The sequence below is a fragment of the Heptranchias perlo genome, chromosome 18, assembly GCF_035084215.1.
Source record: "Heptranchias perlo isolate sHepPer1 chromosome 18, sHepPer1.hap1, whole genome shotgun sequence".
Taxonomy (NCBI): Eukaryota; Metazoa; Chordata; class Chondrichthyes; order Hexanchiformes; family Hexanchidae; genus Heptranchias; species Heptranchias perlo.
Window position 1 is genome coordinate 38,751,380 of NC_090342.1, and position 21,325 is coordinate 38,772,704.

General features: G+C 41.2%; 1 protein-coding gene across 5 annotated transcripts in view; it reads left to right on the top strand.

Annotated features, from left to right (window-relative positions):
- Positions 1-21,325, top strand: part of atxn10 (ataxin 10) — a 224,048-nt gene that overhangs the window by 181,399 nt on the left and 21,324 nt on the right. For 4 of the 5 annotated variants that reach the window (XR_010966231.1, XM_067999737.1, XM_067999736.1 and 1 more), the window contains exon 10: positions 3,850-3,913. The exons of the other annotated variant lie outside the window; for it this stretch is intronic. Coding sequence is in view for 3 of the 4 variants with exons in the window: in XM_067999737.1 (XP_067855838.1) it covers positions 3,850-3,913 (64 nt within the window). In the remaining variant the exon portion in view is untranslated. The remainder of the gene's footprint in view (positions 1-3,849; positions 3,914-21,325) is intronic. 5 annotated transcript variants of the gene reach the window in all.

A 21,325-nucleotide genomic window follows, 5' to 3' on the forward strand; every position in this document is an offset into this window, starting at 1 on the left:
TAGACAGAGCTAAGTGATTCCACAACCAACAGATCAGATCAAAGCTCTGAAGTCCTGCCACATCCAGTCATGAATGGTGGTGGACAATTAAACAACGAACAGGAGGAAGAGGCTCTGTAAACATCCCCATCCTCAATGATGGTGGAGTCCAGCACATGAGTGCAAAAGACAAGGCTGAAGCGTTTGCAACCATCTTCAGCCAGGAGTGCCGAGTGGATGATCCATCTCAGCCTCCTCCCAATATCCCCACCATCACAGAAGCCAGTCTTCAGCCAATTCGATTCACTCCACGTGATATCAAGAAACGGCTGAGTGCACTGGATACAGCAAAGGCTATGGGCCCTGACAACGTCCAGGCTGTAGTGCTGAAGACTTGTGCTCCAGAACTAGCTGCGCCTCTAGCCAAACTGTTCCAGCACAGCTACAAAACTGGCATCTACCCGACAATGTGGAAAATTGCCCAGGTATGTCCTGTCCACAAAAAGCCGGACAAATCCAATCCGGCCAATTACCGCCCCACCAGTCTACTCTCAATCATCAGCAAAGTGATGGAAGGTGTCGTCGACAATGCTATCAAGCGGCACTTACTCACCAATAACCTGCTCACCGATGCTCAGTTTGGGTTCCACCAGGACCACTCTGCTCCAGACCTCATTACAGCCTTGGTCCAAACATGGACAAAAGAACTGAATTCCAGAGGTGAGATGAGAGTTACTACCCTTGACATCAAGGCAGCATTTGACCGAGTGTGGCACCAAGGAGCCCTAGTAAAATTGAAGTCAATGGGAATCGGGGGGAAAACACTCCAGTGGCTGGAGTCATACCTGGCACAAAGGAAGATGGTAGTGGTTATTGGAGGCCAATCATCTCAGCTCCAGGACCCTGCTGCAGGAGTTCCTCAGGACAGTGTCCTGGGCCCAACCATCTTCAGCTGCTTCATCAATGACCTTCCCTCCATCATAAGGTCAGAAATGGGGATGTTTGCTGATGATTGCACAGTGTTCAGTTCCATTCGCAACCCCTCAAATAATGAAGCAGTCCGTGCCTGCGTGCAGCAAGACCTGGACAACATCCAGGCTTGGGCTGATAAGTGGCAAGTAACATTCGTGCCAGACAAGTGCCATGCGATGACTATCTCCAACAAGAGAGTGTCTAACCACCTCCCCTTGACATTCAACGGCATTACCATCGCCGAATCCCCCACCATCAACATCCTGGGGTTCACCATTGACCAGAAACTTAACTGGACCAGCCATATAAATGCTGTGGCTACAAGAGCAGGTCAGAGGCTGGGTATTCTGCAGCGAGTGACTCATCTTCTGACTCCCCAAAGCCTTTCCACCATTTACAAGGCATAAGTCAGGAGTGTGAAGGAATACTCTCCACTTGCCTGGATGAGTGCAACTCCAACAACACTCAAGAAGCTCGACACCATCCAGGATAAAGCAGCCCGCTTGATTGGCACCCCATCCACCACCCTAAACATTCACTCCCTTCACCACCGGCGCACTGTGGCTTCAGTGTGTAGCATCCACAGGATGCACTGCAGCAACTCGCCAAGGCTTCTTCAGCAGCACCTCCCAAACCCGCGACCTCTACCACCTAGAAGGACAAGCGCAGCAGGCACATGGGAACAACACCAACTGCACGTTCCCCTCCAAGTCACACACCATCCCGACTTGGAAATATATCGCTGTTCCTTCATCGTCACTGGGTCAAAATCCTGGAACTCCCTTCCTAACAGCACTGTGGGAGAACCTTCACCACACGGACTGCAGCGGTTCAAGAAGGCGGCTCACCACCACCTTCTCAAGGGCAATTAGGGATGGGCAATAAATGCTGGCCTTGCCAGCAACGCCCACATCCCATGAACGAATAAAAAAAATATCAACTGACAAAAGAAAACTCATAAGTTGTGCTGCAATATTTGCACGTTGTAGGTGTGACCTGCACAGTGGACTGTACTATAGTAAACTTAAAAAAAAATAGATCTTTTATTTCAGTTTCATAGCCACTTTTATTTAATGAAAGTATAGCTGATTTTTACTAAAATGGCAGCAACGTATAGAACAAACTTTATTAAAAATCAAAACTTGCTTTGATTTGTCCTTAATTATTAATGATAAATCCTTTCACTAGAGAGAGAAAACTCCAATGCCAAATCTTATAAATGAGATATTCTTCTGAAAACGTTATTAATCTGTATTCTCTTCTAATTGGATGTACTCTTATGCACTCCTTTCTTTGCTCCTGCTCCTTGCCGAATGCACTCCTCGAGGCCGTGCATCTACGATAGAGAATTCTGGGTGATCAGACTGCTCACAGACAACCAGCCAATGCTGCAGTTGGCTGGCCAGCATTGGAGACTTCTGTGAGAATTCCTTTGCCCTGTGGGGAAATGCTCACCTCCTCTTGGTGCCACCCTGTGCAGCACAGATGAGGTCAGGAACTCAGCAGGAGAGGGGATTCAGATTGCATCCCTTCCCTTTCTGATGTGTACAGTGCCAATCTGTTTACTTGGGCAACAACTTGCATGTTGCTGTGTTTTAATGGGAGGAAAGATAATTTGGATTCAAACAAGTCTATCCTGCATGAGCTTGCCATTCATTTGCAGCTGGAGTTTTATTTTGATTTATCTTTTTGTTAATGCACTCTGCTTCATCACCTTTAACTGCTCTTGCAGGTGATGTCAAAGTGCAGTGACTTGCAACTTTTAGTTGAAACTTCACTGCAATCTGGTCACACTACTTTTTGTGTATAAAGCAGACAGACAAATGATTAATAACACAGGTCAAAGATGTGTTTTACATAAATTTATTATTAGAAGGGTGGTTAGCCTCACAGTACTATTTTAATTACTATTGGCATCTCTAGATTAGTGTGATTCTGATGGTGTACTGAATGATTTGCATCTCTGAATACTCAGCTTCTAATTCATTTATTTAGACTGGACAGAGTTGTAAAACTTGATGTTACCTTGTAAATCATCTAAAGTGAGGTGTGCAAGAGGCCCATTGTTGTGTAGGGAATATATGTATTTATATTTATTCACCTATATGTGACTGCAACAAACAGCATTGAATTGTATTTACTGGGGTAAGATTTTAGAGTTATTGCCTTAAATCTGCGATATATTGTAAAAACATACACTATTTAGAACAATTTTAATTTGAAATACCATGAAAAAGGAAATGCTGTACCTTCCTAAACCTGGATGCTCCCTCTGAGAGTTTGCTATTCAGATTTGTTTATATTAAGGCTTTTTAATCCCCAAAATTTATTTTTGTTTTGTAATTTTTCTCCCTTCCGTTTGTTAATTTTTAGAAATTATTGCACCAACATTGCTGCATTATGGAATGGTAGGGCATGAATTTGTATCTGCAGTTGCCTCATACTGCCAAACTTGACTGAAGTGCTGAGTGGAGGATAGCAGCTGCTTCCTATCCCCAGGTGGACAAGTAGAAGCAAGTGAGAATCTTTCTGTACAAATCCATGCAACTGGTGTTAAAGTGCCATTGATGGTGGTCTTTCATCCCTGCTAGAGAGGGGTGAGAATGGGTGGGAGTTGCTCAACGAGCTTCAGTGGCCTGGAGCACCTGATATCACCGGGCACAGTTGACAGACGACGGGGAATAGGTCACCAGCCTGCTCACTCAACCCAGGAATGGTATTTCCCACCCTCTTTGGGAAGATGATGAGAAATAAGTGGACAGGTCATGCAAGGCCTGACATGCTCCTCAGTGCACTCAGTATTATAGAGCAGCCTAACTGATATATGGAAAATTACAAAAAAAAACTATTACTATGCTAGATTTGAGTTTAACATTTTTCTTCTGATGTTCAATACAGGTTCGTGAGTTGGGTGGCATTCCACTCATCCTGGACAACTGCAGCATTGATGAAAACAATCCATGTATCCTTTACTGCAATGCCTACTTTTTTCATTTTCTGTAAAAGGATCCCTTACGTCACCTCAACTCAAAATTGCCTTTCATACCTCTGCCCCCCAAAAAGAAAAATCAACATTTAAATTTCTAGTCCTTTCTTGCAAAATTATATCTAATGGTTCCTTTCTTTTCTCCAGACCACCAACGAATTTATTGCAGACTTTTTATTTTGCTTCAACTTTTATGATACATTTTCACAAAATTAAAAAGTGTGCACTTTTGGTATCAATGGACTGATATCTTAGTGAAGTTTGCAGTGTAGAAAAAACATAATTGGGAACCTGCATTTTTTGACTTGCTCTTAGGGTAATGGCATTACACAGCAGAGAGTAGTTGTCCTTTATACAAGATCTGGATCCAGGCAAATGGAGTAGGCTGTGAAATGTGCCTGAAATTCCAAAACATAAGCATACGTGCCTTTGTTTCTAAAACGTTTGTCACAAAAATCCTTTGTCTTGACCTGCCCAAAAATGCATTTCTTCAAATCTAACTAATATGCAGTTTTGTATGGAGCGAGGGTAGAATCCATCACACGTCACATGTTTCATCTCTTCTTGGAAACAGGGCTACTCCTTTTGGTGTATTGCCTTCGCCCACATCTCTCTCCAATTTCAATTTAATGCGTAGACAAGCCATAGCTGCCGCTCCTATACTAAAAGGGAAAGAAAACCTTTTTATATAAATCAGATCTAATGAAATGAACAATATACTTAGTTGTGGACTTGCACATGTGACTCTTGTATTTAGTTTCCTCTTATGTGCTCATTAATAGTTTTTCTGCTTTCATGGACAGTGAAACTAGCAGTGGAGTAGAGAAAATGGAATAATGCCAATCCCTTGGTCCTATGGTCAATCTCACTTGCTGTGCTTTGGTAATAATTGGGAGCCTAACTATTGCTTCTATTCAAGTGGTCCAGTTTTGCTTTATAGTGACATTTTGAGTGATTAATTGTTGCATTGTATTTGGATGATCAATTTGGGAGTTGAAACCTTTTATTCATCAGGATGATGTGTAGCAAATCCTGCACAGAACAGCTACCTTCTATTGAACTCGACTAGTTATTCCAGAAAACAGTCATTCACCAAAAACCACCTTTATTCACCAAGAAATTAGCTTTCCTCATCCTTCAGTGTCCACAGACAATAAATGAATGTCCAACCATTCAACGGGGGAAAGCAGTGAGTTGTCATATTGAGGCTGCCTTGGAGAGTTTCAAATGGTGATTTTGAATATAAAAAGCAAACAAATATGTATGAGGTCAGGAACAGTAAGCATGTAATTAACTATAAAAGTAAAGAAAAAGAATGATTTTTATCATTAATCATTTTAAGATTTTGTATTAATTAGGCCTTTTAAGTGGCAGGTAAGTTATCCAGATGAAAAGCTTAAGGTTGAAGATGTCCTCAAGTGTTGTCGAATGACAATCGCCAAGAAATTTCTATTCAGGAGTAATGTACAGTGCGAAGACGAAAAATTACAACCAAGCCAATCTGCTATCTTAAGGTAGAACAAATTTCTAAGTACATTGAGGATACAAAAACAAACTTCTATTCATATAGCTTCTTCACTGGTATAAATATGGACACTGAACACAAGTGGAGTTAAAAGGCATGGTTGAATAAGGTGATTTATGAAGGTGTTTAAAGTGGAGAGGACAAGGTAAGATGCTATTGAATACAATTTTAACACCAGTAAATTGGTAAACCAAAACACAAGCAACATAGTTGGAAGTGTAGTGAACAGTGAGGAGGATCGTGATAGACTTCAAGAGGACATAGACAGGCTGGTGGAATGGGCGGACACGTGGCAGATGAAATTTAACGCAGAAAAATGCGAAATGGTGCATTTTGGTAGGAAGAACGAGGAGAGGCAATATAAACTAAAGGGTACAATTCTGAAAGGGGTGCAAGAACAGAGAGATCTGGGGTATATGTGCACAAATCTTTGAAGGTGGCAGGACAGGTTGAGAAAGTGATTAAAAAAGCATACAGGATCCTGGGCTTTATAAATAGAGGCATAGTGTACAAAAGCAAGGAAGTTATGATGAACCTTTCTAAAAACACTGGTTCGGATTATTGTGTCCAGTTCTGGGCACCGCAATTTTGGAAGGATATGAAGGCCTTAGAGAGGGTACAGAAGAGATTTACTAGAATGGTTCCAGGGATGAGGGACTTCAGTTACGTGGATAGACTGGAGAAGCTGGGGTTGTTCTCCTTAGAGCAGAGAAGGTTGAGAGGAGATTTGATAGAGGTATTCAAAATCATGAAGGGTCTAGACAGAGTTGATCAGGAGAAACTGTTCCCATTGGTAGAAGGGTCAAAAACCAGAGGACATAGATTTAAGTTGATTGGCAAAAGAACCAAAGGCAACATGAGAAAAACTTTTTTTACACAGCGTGTGGTTAAGATCTGGAATGCACTGCCAGGGTGGGGTGGTGGAGACAGATTCAATCGTGGCTTTCAAAAGGGAATTGGATAAGTACTTGAAGGGAAAAAATTTGCAGGGCTACAGGGAAAGGGCAGGGGAGAGGGACTAGCTGGATTGCCCTTGCAGAGAGCCGGCACGGACTCGACGGACCGAATGGCCGCCTTCCATGCTGTAACCACTCTATGATTCTGTAGTCAGTCTTCTGAGTTGTGGGAACCTACTGTGTTCTTTGCTTACATCATTGGTTCTGGTTGGGCGAGCTGAATACATTGAATAATTTTTTTGTAAATAAGTTTTCAGGTGGAGGGTTTAATTGGAAGCATTCCAAGAGAAAACCACATTGTAGGAATTACATTATTGCCTTTTAGCTACTTTTATGTTGCTGAGATCACTGTTCACATCTTCTATTGTTCTACATTGTGTGCACTTTGGGATCTCAGAACAGAGAGTTTCAAGATGGTAAACAGATAGGTTATGGGTTTATATCCAGCTTCTTTACTCAACAGGCAATTTCAGACAGAGTTCACTTTACCCTATCCTTTAAAGTCGTGGTCCAGGTGTGTCTCGTGATAATAAAGATAGCCAGGACTCCCTCTCAGCTTGAAATTCTTGATGTCGGTCACGTTGAGTTCATAATGCTAGAGGGATTTTATGTTGGTATCCTATATTACTCCTATCCTGCTCTGTTCACATCAACCTGACTATATACATTATTGAAAATTGCACTTCTGTAGGTGTGTTGATCATATTTTCCTTTTTTCAAAGATGCAGAGCTCTGAGGGATTTAAATACCCAATTAGTCACTCGCTGATCCTTTTTAAAGCACGCATTGACATGAAAGCTAAACTATTATAATCCTTCCCATTTTTAGCTCAGAAGTTTGAAAACCGGTTTCATTCTTTTACAAGGCTTGCCAAATTCAGTTGATCAGGTTTAGCCATTCATAAGAAGATGCAGTGTGTTGTGCCGTGGAGTGTTGGGATGTGGGTTTGTACATTTGATTGTTTGCACACCTATTGCTTGATGTGTCCTGCCATGAGGTAGCAGGACCAGAATTGAGGTGCTTATCCACATACGGGAAGACGGTGAGAGTCATGCATAAACTGCTTGTGTACACCTCCAAGCAGCATTGACAGAGACCAATGCTAAAGATTGTCAATCCACCTTTTCAAAAAGATATGGTGCATATTGCAGGGAGGCCCAAATGAGGGGAAGGGAAAAGAGACAAAAAAAAATGTTTATTCATCAAAATCGTCTTTATTGAAGAAATCAGCCTTTCTCGTTGTTCAGTGTCCAAAGTCAAATAAATGAATAGCCTGACGAGAAAAGTAGCGAGGAACACTGTCATATTGAGCCTATCTTGGTCGGTTTGAAATGATGCCGTTAAATATATTAAGCAAACTGTGACCACTGTTGCTCTTTGCAGTATGGGTCACCTCCTTTGTCAGGCACAGACAAGAGAGCATATACGACCGCAAGCTGCCTGGCACATAATCAGACATCAGGTCCAGGTAGTTTGGTCAGCTCTGCTGTCCTTCAGGAACAGGTCCACAACAAGTGAGTGAAGTTCTGGATAGTCCATGTAGAAACTAATGTTCCATGTCTTGATGTCATGGAGATGCAGTGTTAACTGAACCACCGGCTGTTTTCTGTTCATGACCAAGCAGGATAACCTCAATATACATTACAGCAGGTATCCTTAAAAGAGATGAAGTCAAGTCTTGAGTGGACTCCATCGTGACTTAAATCCTATTAGACAATTGAGGTTACCGAGAAAGACAGAAGAAAAACTTGCATTTGTATAACGCCTTTCACGAACTCGGGAGATCCCAAAATGCTTTACAGCCCATAAAGAATTTTTGAAGTGTAGTCACTGTTGTAATGTAGGAAACACAGCAGCCAATTTGCGCACAGCAAGGTCCCACAAACAGCCACGTGATAATGATCAGATAATTTTTTTTTAAGGTGTTGGTTGAAGGATAAATATTGGCCAGGACATCGGGGAGAATTCCCCTGCCCTTTGTAATAGTGCCATGGGATCTTTTATGTCCACCTGAGAAGGCTGACAATGCCTTGGTTTAGCACCTCATCCGAAAGACGACACCTTCAACAGTGCAGCACTCCCTCAGTACTACACTGAAGTGTCAGCCTAGATTTTCTGCTCAAGTCTCTATAGTGAGACTTGAACCCACGACCTTCTGACTCAGGCGAGAGTGCTACCCACTGAGCCACAGCTGACACAGTGGTAATGTTTCAGGACAGAGATTCTATTGAAGGAGCCAGGACAAAAATTGGCTGTGTGGTTGATAGTGAGGGTGATAGCTGTAGACTGCAGGAAGATAGCAATGGACTGGTGAGGTGGGCAGAAAAGTGGCAAATGGAATTCAATCTGGAGAAGTGTGAAGTAATGCATTTGGGGAGGGCAAACAAGACAAGGGAATACACAATAAATGGGAGGAACAGAGGGACCTTGGAGTGCATGTCAACAGATCCCTGAAGGTAGCAGGACAGGTATATAGGGTGGTTAAGAAGGCATACGGGATACTTTCCTTTATTAGCTGAGGCATAGAATATAAGAGCAGGGAGTTTATGCTAGAACTGCATAAAACACTAGTTAGGCCACAGCTTGAGTACTGTTTACAGTTCTGGTCACCACATTACAGGAAATATGTGATTGCACTAGAGAGGGTAGAGAGGAGATTTACGAGGATGTTGCCAGGACTGGAGAATTTTAGCAATGAGGAAAGATTGGATAGGCTGGGGTTGTTTTCTTTAGAACTGAGGAGGCTGAGGGGAGATTTAATTGAGGTATATAAAATTATGAGGGGCTGAGGTAGAGTGGACCGGAAGGACCTATTTCCCTTAGCAGAGAGGTCAATAACCAGGGGGCATAGATTTAAAGTAATTGGTAGAAGGATTAGAGGGATGCTGTGGAGAAATTTTTTTTACCCAGAGGGTGGTGGGGATCTGGAACTCACTGCCTGAAAGGGGGTGATAGAGGCAGAAACCCTCATCCTACAAGGCTACAGACCAAGTGCTGGAAGTGGGATTAGGCTGGGTAGCTCTTTTTCGACCGGTACAGACACGATGGGCTGAATGGCCTCCTTCTGTGCTGTAAATTTTTCTGTATTTCTATTCCAGTACTGCAGTAGTAACAGTTAGATGATCAGTTTCTGGATTTATTGGAAATGAATGTTTTTATGCCTTTCCTGTATTTCTTCTGATTTCCAGGATCATTCATAAAATCTGTGCGGAGGAAACCGCACTCATCTTAATAATGTCCTGCTGGTTGAAGAAAACCTTGTTCTTGAACCTTTGCACACTGATCATTTCAGATCCAATGGGCGCAGGATCTACTGTGGCAAATGTAGAATCACATGTGGTACAGCACTGCCCAAAACTTCTATTTGATGGTCGCCTTTTTAAGAGGACTACCCTAAACAAACCGACTGACTTTCCTCAGTGATAGGAGACATTTTTAAAAGCATTTTTCAAGGCCCCTTGCCTTAAAAATCTGTAATATGAAATATCAATAAATTTCCTGATGGCAGAGTTGAGTGAATTGGATTGTAAGATCTTTGTGTTTTTGTCCCCATGCTGGTGAGGAACTATCAGGAAAATCGGAGGCCATCCTACTCAATGACCTCAGTACTGTTTTTCTTGACCCTGACTATAAAGTAGCTGCTTGGACTTAAACAATAATGTTCAGTGAAAGTATTTTCGACTGACCATTCACTGATGAACACTTCAGTGCCTTTAGCAATTGGATCATAAAATTTTTCACCACCTTTATACAGTAGTTGTCTGAGAAAATCATGTTACATCATCTATGCCAGTTATGGCCCCTCTCACTTTGAATATAGTTCACTCTCGATGTACAAAGCTCCCTCCCGTCCTTCTCAGGATCTTCCTTTGATGTGGTGCTACTTGAAGATTGTATGTTGTGTGTGCACATTTCATTTTCCTCATCATTACTACTTGGTCTCTCTACTGCCTCCTATGGTCAAAAGAATTAAGGTGTGATTCATTGAGGTCCCTATGTTCATCAGGGTCTTTCCAACTTTTCCTGCAACTATTGATACACTCCTGTGAACTCTGGGAGTGTCAGGCACCCAAAGGAAAACAGTGCTATCATTGAAGGAAACATTTTTTTTATTAGTATGCAGCAACATAAATGAAGTGCTAGTAAGTCAACAAATACAGAAGTCTGATAACCTCTCCGATCCCCGAAGCCCTGAGCAGAACCCTTGGGGTCCCAGTAGCCAAGTTTGAAAACCTGTGACATGGGGACACTGATCTTCGGGTTTTGCTGCATTTAGGCGGCTGGTCTGCATGTAGAAGTTGAACTACCTTCAAAAAATTAGGAAACCAGCAGAACTGATCGGATTGGAGTGGTAAAACTGTTGTTCTATTATTTGGCCATGGCATATTACGGATTGCCCTCAGTCCTTTTCCAGCACTTTCACCCACAAGATCTCTACAGTTTGAAAAATCCCCGTAAATCAGTTTGGCTTGAGAAAGGGGGAGTGAACTGATCACAAAGCTCTTCATCATCCATTTGACTGTCTGTGGGCTTGTCACTTTACTGCTATTATCTCCATTGTCTGAATTACCTGGTGTGTTCTAGGAATGCCTCAGGGATGGGGTTGTGGTTTAAAGAGATAGAATTGTTGTGAATCTAAGGTTTAATTAAAGGCCAGGGCAGTGCTGACCAAAAGGTATAATTTTGTTTAAAAAGCCAAATTGAGATGTCTGAAAACAACTGCACGTATAAAGGCTTCATTATATTTTGGAATTTAGCATGGAAAATATTTAGACAATATATGGAAGAGTAAAAAAAAATTAAAAGTACATATTATTGGACCTGTACAATGAGCAAAAACACTGATTTATCATCTAACACAGAGCAATGGTGACACCCAAGAGATGTGTAGGTCAGAATGTTTCTCCTTCTCGGTTGGTGAGGAAAAGCACTGAAGTGGAAAGTGGTGAAAGAAAAATGATGGATTAAAATATTAACCACTCATCTTTTCAGAATGTAAACTATTATTTTGAGTTGTCAATGCCAAATGTCGCTTCAGAGAAATAAGAAAAAAAGAGTTGAAGGAAGCAACATCACACAAAATAACCCAGATGTTTTGAATTGTTTGTGTTCTTTCTGGTGATGGTTGGAATTATTGATGTATCTTGTAATGCAGTTGTGTTGCATAATATTATCTGCTAGAAATCATCTATCTCTATGACTGCTTTTCTATTTTGCTATTGAATTATATTTTCCTTCTCTGTTTTCCTCTCATCCCCCTTCCCCCACACACAAAATTTCCACTAAGTGGAGGTCTGGCAAGATAGTTTGAGTTATTGCTACTGTTCCCACATATAATTAAATTTAAATTTTACCCTCCACCCAGGATGTTGGAAGTGCTCTTGGCACACTGCAAAATAGCTATCAATTAAATAAAAAATTCCTAATATGTTTAACCTTGTAAAATCTTATTAATAATGCCCACTGTCCCAAAAAATGACTGAGGTTTTTGGTTTTCTATGTAATTCAGGCAGAAGCAGCTGAAACTCTAACATGATTGTTGGTGTCATAGTGCTGCCAACAAACTTTTCAAAGCAGGTTGTGAGTCAAAAGCATCTGCTTTGAAACTTTGTTCATTGTGTAGATGAACTGACAAAAATGAATTAGTGCTAGGAACAGGAGAAGTGCTTTGAATGAAGTACATTGTTTGGGACTTAGAAGTTTCTTCAGTAAGAGTGTGACACCCGAAAATGAAATTTAGGTAAGAAGGAACTGCCTTGATGGGATCGATGCAGGTATTAGCCACCTGTCCCATCTGGACCAAGAGCAGAAGTTGTGTTGAGAATGGGGAGGGAGTTAAGTTAAAGAACGCTTCTTGCTAGATTGCTTTCAAGCTCATAGCTCATCATTAATGTGTAAATCTCCCATGTTACATTGGCAAATATCATTCCATCATACTGTGATGGTGGGAATATGATGGTGTTATCTTCTCAGTCATGCTTGTTTTTGCCTAGTGTTCTGGCTTTTGCCACTGTTGCCAGTTATAGTTTGTTGGCTTAAGAGTATATCCAGCGAGCAGCTGAGATGTACAGATCAAGAAGGTCCCATGTTTGATCTCCAGTCCTTAGGGAGTTAGCTGACCTCTGCGGCAGGGGTGCTGTTAATTGGCTCTGGTGCCCCTGTATTAGGGAGGGAAATATTGCCAGGGATCCCCTTCCTGCTGAAAGTGAATTTATGGATATCTGGTGAGGAAAGGATCAAGCTTGACTGTGATGTTCCTTCTTGATAGAATAGCCTGTAAATATTGACTGCCTGTCTCACGTAAATGAGGTACCAATGTGTGTCCTTGGAGAGGAGGGAATGGAAGTCACATTGGTTGGAGAAAAAAAAACGTAGTCAAACAACACCCATTTTATTCCCTACGATGTATTGGGTGGTTCTATTACTAAATAACAAGGACACAAATCCACTCTGGTGAATTGTTTTGGTGTTGAGCGAAATGGTGTGGGGGGGGGGGGGGTGGGGGAGGTGTATAATTTGGAAGGATTGTATAGTATTTGTGCTCGTGTTGTGTTGTTAAAAACTTGGATCAGGAATGGTTAAACCACATCTGTGCTTGTGGCTTTTGGGTAACTGTTTGCAAACAGATATATAGCTTTTGGTAAGAGATGGGAGTAATCCCGTAAGTCACAGAGCATTTTTAGATCAGAAGGGTTGAGAACAAAGGGGTAAATTAGGTAGAGGACAAACTAAATTGGCATTGTCATACTAAGACTGTTGAACCACCTTGAGCTGATTTGATTAAACTTTTTTAAAAATCTGAAATTTCTTAAATCATTCTTGTAGCCTCTGACATAAAATGTTGTACCATTCTTAATTACATTTATAAAATAACAACACAAGGCTCCCTAATGGCTCAGCAAGTTTATCTGGTGAATAACTAACTGAAACACACAGACTAGGAAGATTCAAGATTTGTGCTGATGCACTCCATACTGAGAACTGGTCCAACAGTTGGCCTCACCATCCATGAGTTAGAGGGGAAAATCAACCAGGATCTGGGTCCTGCTCCTGATCACTACCCAGTGATCTTTGCTGGAAGTGTATGTGTGTGGATGCTAACTGAGGACAGGATCGGACCCGGACTCTTTCTCTCTTCTCCCCCCACCCCCCCCCAACCTCGCCCCTTCCTTTGTCAGCCTTTGTATGGTACTGGAGGGATGGTGGTTGTTGCTTATTTACAATCCTCATTTGATTTTCTTCACAGTTGATCTGGGTCTATATCACAGGAGTCTGGGATGCCTGATATTTTGAGTTCCAGGCAGAGTCCATACATCACCCTTTCTGACTGGCATATGTCCTATCCCCATGTTTGTTGTTGGGAGGGTAGTGCTGTGCCACAGTGGATGATGCATCATCATGCAGCTGGCACCGATAGTTGTGCTAGTCTGCATATTGGGGGAGTTTTCTCCTTTAGTGGGTAAGCCCACTAGGCATAGGCTTGGATCTGCAGTAGTTGCAAGACCTGCCATGCTCTCTCTGACCTTCCAGGTCGTTGTCCAGAAAGGCTGAATCAAAGGTTTGAATAACAGTCTTGAACTTCACAATATGAAAGAGTACCCTTTCAAAGGTTAGTATTTTTGAAGATCAAAATCTATTATTGTTTTCTCAAAAAAAAAAGTAGCTGCAAAAACTGGAAGTAGAGTTGTACTCTCCCTGTAACACGTCTGTTATGTGTTTACCTGGTAACACAAGTTCTGATAATTGCTTTTTAACTATTTGCTCTCTGAATGATATCAGTGTTTTCTGGGTTGTCTCATTTCTCAGTTAATGTGCTCTTGGTTCATTGCTGATCCTCTTTTTCCTATGGTTTCCTCTTAGCTGCTCTATATTGATCACTGCCATTCAACATTTTCTTGCTTGTGATTAGTTGCCAATTACTCTTGTCCTGTGGATTCATGGTAATGGTAGCTCTCTTGCCACAGTTTCTTGCATGCAGTTCCGTGTTCATCTCCGCTTGCCCTGTATTTTCACACTAGCTGTCAAGTACTGATCACTCTAATCCGGTTGTGTTTATTCTGTAGTTGACTGCTCATCCCACAGTTACTAACACTAGCTTGATGATCTCTCCCATCCTGTGATTTGTTGCCAGCATTGACTTACTGTTTGGCTGGAACCTGCGATCTGCAGAATGGTTGTGATCAATAGGTTATTAGTAGTAAAACACTGAGGAAGTAGAGCAATTCACATAGAGCTAGGCATAGTGCAAATAATGGGGTGTGACATGCAATTCACAGAATGAAGGAGTTACATTACCTGGACCTTGGGTAAATCCCTGCACAGAAACACTGGGGATCAGGCATAATCTTTTGCCCTCTTTTAGCAATAGTTAAACTTTTTAACAACAGGGAAGGAGAATCACTGGTCCAGAATTTGCTGGAGCGGGGCATCTCCTGGCTGGCCCCTTTTGTTAGGTTTTTTTATTCACCCTTCAGCCTGAAAACTTTTTGTGCCACAAATTGCTGGAAGTGCGAGTTGATAACGATGCGGCAAGGTCAACAGGGCACTGGGACCTTAGTGAATGACGGGACCAACAGTCTATCTCCTTAACCAATGAGATTTAAGGATAGAGAAAGAAACAGCTTTCAAAAATAATTTGGGTTTGTTGAGTGTTAAAAATTATGAACTGTTATTGCAATCTTCCCGATCTGCTGCCACAGGAACACATCAGCTAAAGCTTGTAGATAACAGGAACTGGAGGTAGCCAAGCAGATACAGTCTGAAGGGTTTGCTTCAGGAGATATGTTTCTGTCCAAATACCGGAACTGATTTTTTGAGGAGCTGACCCAGGCTGCCTTTACAGAGCGTGAAGTGCCTTCTGAGGGGTAATGGACTGGAACTGAATAGGCTATGTACAGTAATAACAGTGCTTCTGAATAGAAATCTTTACACAACAAAAGCAATAGTGTGATTTACACTTCTAAAGATGAACCGTGAAGCCAAACTTTAACAGCATTCTGCAATTGTGCTGCTGTCTGCAGCCAGAAAACAAAGACTGGGGAAAGAAAACGACTTAATTAATGTCTGATTGCATTTTGAGCCAATGAACCAAAGTACGCTACTCAGTTGATTCAAATTAGGCTGATGCAGATTAGGAAGTGACTACTTGTGATCTGAATAGAAATTAAAGGTTGGAAATTTAACTGAAGAAAATAATCATTAAAAATGATCATTGGCTAACATTATCACAGTGGAGAATTTGTAGGAGTGTGAGAGAATTCTCAAAACACTCTTCTGTCTTCAGGGGAAAGGAATATGACTAACTGTGCTTGGAGTATGTGAATTCAGATGCAAACTAAATTCTACTTGTGTCCAAATTGTCGTTGTAAGATCTCTTCAATGATGGATGTAAAGATTGGCTATGAATTTTCAAGAGCTCCGGTGGCATTGCACACAGGGCATCAAGAGCAAGCATAGTATTCAGGTCAAACAAGGTTCAAGGGTGGGGGAATAATTGAATTGGACCAAGAGGTGGGAGAGGGAAGGGGTGGACAGGGAGAGAGGTGGGAAGTGAGGAGAGCATAGGACGATGAAGGTGGTGAGGGAGTGGAGGGTGGTGGTCGGGAGATGGATGTGGGAGGGGAACGGAGAGGAGGCAGTAGGAGAGAGAGAGAGGATAAGGAGGTTTGCTCCAATCAGCAAAGTGATGCTCCGTGAGGTTTGTGCTGGGGGGAGATGTGAAAAGGCTGGGTTCCGGTAATAACAACAACCAACAAACAACCACTTATACACGGGTAACATGAATTGGCCATGGGGTAGTATAGCCTGCTGGAGCAATAGTACACTGCAATGCCTTACAGAATGATGGAAATCCCTCAGTGACACAGCTCCTGATTTCAGTCATATTCCTATGAATCGGTGATTAGGAAAAGCTGGAATCAGGAACGGTGAATTGGAGTTTGAGTAAACCCACGATACTCTTGTGCATCCCCATGAAGTTTGTTTTTTGGAATCTTGGGAGCAGCCCATTACCTCAGCTGCAGGTGGTGTTGGATATGGGGGACCCAGGTGTTAATAGTTTGGGCTTTTTCCATATGTAAACAGCTTGACAGTTTCTGTAAGCAGCCCACATATTTTACTCTCTACCTCACTAAATTTGTGTGCCCCTGGTCTAATAATTAACAGATCTAATTTTTTCAAATTGGCCCCTTGGATCACAGAAACACCTGAAAGTTGCGTGTATTGTTGATAGATAAATGTATAGCATTCCCCTCGAGCCATTGACAATGTAGTATCTGCCCTTTTTGAAACTGTATCTTCCCATCCTGCCTTCTGAGGAAGGATCAAGATGCCTCCCCATTTTTATCTGATTTCAGGGGTACCTAGTAGTAACATTGAGCCAGACCATCAACCTGTTCTCTGTAATCTTGAACTTATGCTGCATGTACTTCCTTCCATCAGACCTAGAGTACACAGCAGTAATGCTAACCTCCTTTCACTTGGCCTTGGGCATGTCTCAAACTTTAGTGACAATCAGCACATCTCATGCATACAGATTTAACTTTATTACAACATTGCATTACCAGGTTTCTTTTGTACAAGTAACATAAGTAAAGCAGCATGTTTACAGTGAATAGGACAGTGACTATCTCATTCGTCCTTTTAGTATTTCTTCACGTATTGTAATAAATTGGAGCATTTATCGTGACAGTACTTTTACCAACCAATGATGTCTTTCACACAATTAAAACATTGCTTTAATCTCTAATTAGATCATAGCAGTCAGAGCAGAATATATAAATACATCTTTTTAACCAGGTGGACCAGCGTCCAAATCTAGACCTCCAGTACTTTCCAAAGGTTTCATTGTTATCTTCTAGGTAAAAGTCTTTTATCTGTATCAATCCACTCTACTTGTTTGCTTGCATGCATTGTTTACACTACACCAATCAAGCACTAAAGAATGAATGTATGCAGTTTCTTTTCTCCCATGAATGGACTCAACGTGCCATTACATTCGAGGAACAGGCTAATGAATGTAAGAGTGGAATTGCTGAAATATAGAATATCTCACCTTGGATAAACTCTTTCTTGGACTCTCTCCTAGTTTGATGAACAATTGTTTTATGAGCTTTACTCTTTCTGGTTATGAAATCATCAAAACACAATTTCATCCAGCCTTGTAACACGCTCCTGGCAGACGATTGCTCTTTACTCACTGTTTACTGAATTGTTCACCACACAAACATAACGCTTAATTGCAACAAAGCTTTACCATTTTGTGATTGTTTTAACAGATTTTATATGTAAGTGGCGGTTTATCAGGTTTTTCATAACATAAACAAAATACGTCACTGGAACACAGTTACCATTTTGTGGTGCTCAAACAGATTATATATTTAAAGAGTTGTTTGGCAGGTTGTTTATAATACAAATGAAATACATCATTGAAATAAAGGGTTACCATTTTGTGGTCAAACAGATTATATATTTAAACTGGTTTTCTAGGTTGTTTATGATTTATATATTTTCTGCACATCAAGTACACCTAAGGAGCCACAATTTAGTAGAATGATGTTTAACTGGATTATCTGTTGCACAAGTGGAATGTCTCTCTGGTATGGTAGTAGCTGTAATGGTGTACAGTATACAAAGTACTAAGTTAGTTAATTTACAGTTTCTGTGGTGGGCAAACCACTGTACAATATTATTGGTGATAGTTTTCACACCAGTGGAAAATCAAACTGGCAGCACATGTGCAAAGTACAACTTAATGATCTGCTAAATGAATCATTTTGGTTCTAAACCTGACCCCAACAATGCCTAGACATGGGATATCACGCCAGTTAAGACTTTGTTGCAACTTAGTTACGCTGTGTGAAAAAGACAGACAATTAATTTGTAGTGTATTGGGATGGAAGCAGTTCAATCAAATAAATTTTTTTTTTAATATTTCAACATTCCACTGCTCTGTATTTCTCGATGAGCCCATCCTCTTGGATTTGGATTACCAAACTGTTTAGGATTTTTTTTAAGTTCTGGCTTTCTCACCCTCTTGTCCTCTTTCAGACTTCTGCTTCTCTTCCAACTTCTCAAGCCTATCTTCACTGATTCCTTTAGCCTTGTTCATTGTTTCGAAGCTTTCTGTCCTCAATCTTTTGTCCTCGTACATACTATTTTGTTGTAACTTCTCTTGCCCTATTCCTCTAGCCTCACCCTAACTGCTTCAAAGCCCTCTTTTTTTCTCCACTCCTGCAAAGCCCACTTTTTAGTCACTCCTTTTCCTCACTACTTAACCCTCATTTGACTTTTTTCAAACCCTTCTCTTTCCCTTTGCAGCTCCAGCATTCCTGACTTCTTTCAAACTTATGTGCTCTTTCACTCCTTGAGCCACGTTGACATCTTTCACATCTTCTCCCTACTCCTTTGGCCTTTGCCTTGATTACATCTCCTGAAATCTCTCGTCTCTCCAGCCCAGGATCCTCTTGCCCGGGACTGAGTTGAAGTTTCTTTAAAAGTACCACTTTTGTCCTCTACCTCTGGTGTTCCTCCAAAATGACGTTAATACATTGAAGAGGATTCAGAGAATACCTGTTAGACTTCAGAGATGAAATTGTGAAGAGAGCTAAACTGAAAAGATTGAAGGGCGGATATGATGGACATCTTTAAATTACTGAGAGTAAAGATAGTGTGAATGTAGCAGGCTATTTGACTTGGACTGAGAGTGCAGAACAAGAGGACACAGAGATTAGATGAATTATTAATGCTATTTCAATTAACACCTTCAAAAACGTGATTGGGAGCAGAATTTGAGGTTATAGGGAAAGGGCAAGACTGACATCAAATAATCCACAAGGTACAATTGTTCCTACAGTGGACACAAGAAGAGTTTTGTTTATGCAAGGTCACAGGCCAGGGTTGAATTATGGGATTCTGGACTCTTGCTTGATTGCCTTGGGGATGACAGAATATTTCAGCCATATTTTCTCTCAGGAGATCAAATGTGTTGGTAGAGTTCATGATCAGACAAGCCACAAATTTATAATTTTCATGGAGAAATAGACTAAATCGTCGAATTTGATCCCCCAGTACACCGGCAAAAGTCCGCTCAATATTTGACTCGGTTAGCATAAACCAATGGCCCTAAATACAAAAGCCCAGAATTCTTTGTAATGAAAATTGAGTTTGACTTATTCAGTCACTGTAAATGAGTAGTCCTGATGGGATGCATTGCACACATTCTGTGGAATGAGAACGAGTTTTTCTCATTCCATGCTTCCTTATATTCCCCACAACATTCGTACAGCAGCTCATGCTAAGGCACAATAAGGATACAGCTAGATGCCTCACAGAATCCTTGCTGGTATCATTTGGTGAATATTCAGTTGCAGCTTTAATAGGTGTGATGAAAATGTAATTTGTTGAACAATTACTTTAAACACTAGCTAATGTGGTAGTTTTAATAGTCAGAGACATCTTGGAAGTGGAAGTTGATCCTATGGGAGGTAGAAACCTACAGAATGAACTACTCTGGCTAGACATCTTTACTGCTAAAAAAAATTCCAAGCTATCATTAGGTGTATTCTAAAGACCAGCTGGTCAGAATAAGGAGAACGATTTGCTCTATGAAGAGATAGGAAGGATATGTGAGAACAGGAAAATTATTTTAGTGGGAGACTTCAATCAACCTAATATAAACTGGGAAAATTCAAGTCATTTAGAGCCAGAGATGGTAGCTATTGTGTTCAAGTGCTTCTTGACCCAGTGTGTAAAGCAAGGGTCAATGGTCATCTTGATCTGGTATTCCTTAATGCCCCAGAAAATGTACAGAAAATGGAAGTCATACCATTCCTGGATAGAATACAAGAAGCCTCTAACATTCCATAGTGGTTTTTTTGAAATTTCATTTCTTGTTCCTTCTAACCTCCAAATAAGCCTCATTACTTCCTTCCTATGTCCTCACTGTATTGAAATCAAGACAGATTGCACAGGCTTCTAATAACTCTCTTTCCTGGGTCCTCAGAACTCAGGAACTTTATTTCCTTCAGTCTTTTTTTCTTAGGTGGAGTAGGGTCTAAGACCCTTCAGAGCCCAGGAAAATGGGACCTATATCGTCCTTTGCCCCTTTCAAACCACCGGGCCCCCAACCCTTTGGTGTTCCCACTTCGGGTACCTCCACCATCGTTTTCCCCATTGAGAGCCAGTTCCTGTCTTTATGTTCTTGCTTTTAAGTGTTATTCTGCTTGTTAAAATTAATGAATAGTTTCTGGAAGTGCACAATTTCCTGATGTGAACTTCTGGCATGTACTAGGAGCACCTTATTAGTGAGTTTGCCAACTTATACAGTCTTTAATAAACATAAATTTCCATGAACAAATTATCTCAAAACATTAGAAGTTCATCTTTTGTGCCTTTTCCATGTTTTATACAACAAAATTGTTAAGCCTCAAAAAATGGTTCAGGAGAATTTTTTTTTAACAGAATATTTACAACTACATGCAGTTGTGGACTAAAAGAAATTCCATTCTGTATAAGCAATCTCTTCTTTTCTAACAATCAATTTTTAAAAGACAACACATATCTATTGTTCCTGCAACTTACATGACAACAGCAAGGGTTTTGCAGCATGGAGGATTCTTTGGTCTGACATCATTGTGGAGAAGGATACTGGGATTCAAGGGGAGGGGAGCCTAAAGTTTGGCAGAGCTGGAAAATGGGGTAGATTCCTGGTGTCTTCCATCCTCCACTCTCTGTAAACTTCCATTTATCCAAAACTCTGCTGCACCAAGCCCTATCCTGCACCACGTCTTGCTGTCACTCCTGTCCTCGCTGCCTTACGTTGCGTCCTGGTCCTCCAATGCCTCACCGAGGGCCCATGTTCTGGAATTCCCTCCATACACCTCTCTCCTCTCCTCCTTTTAAGCCTTT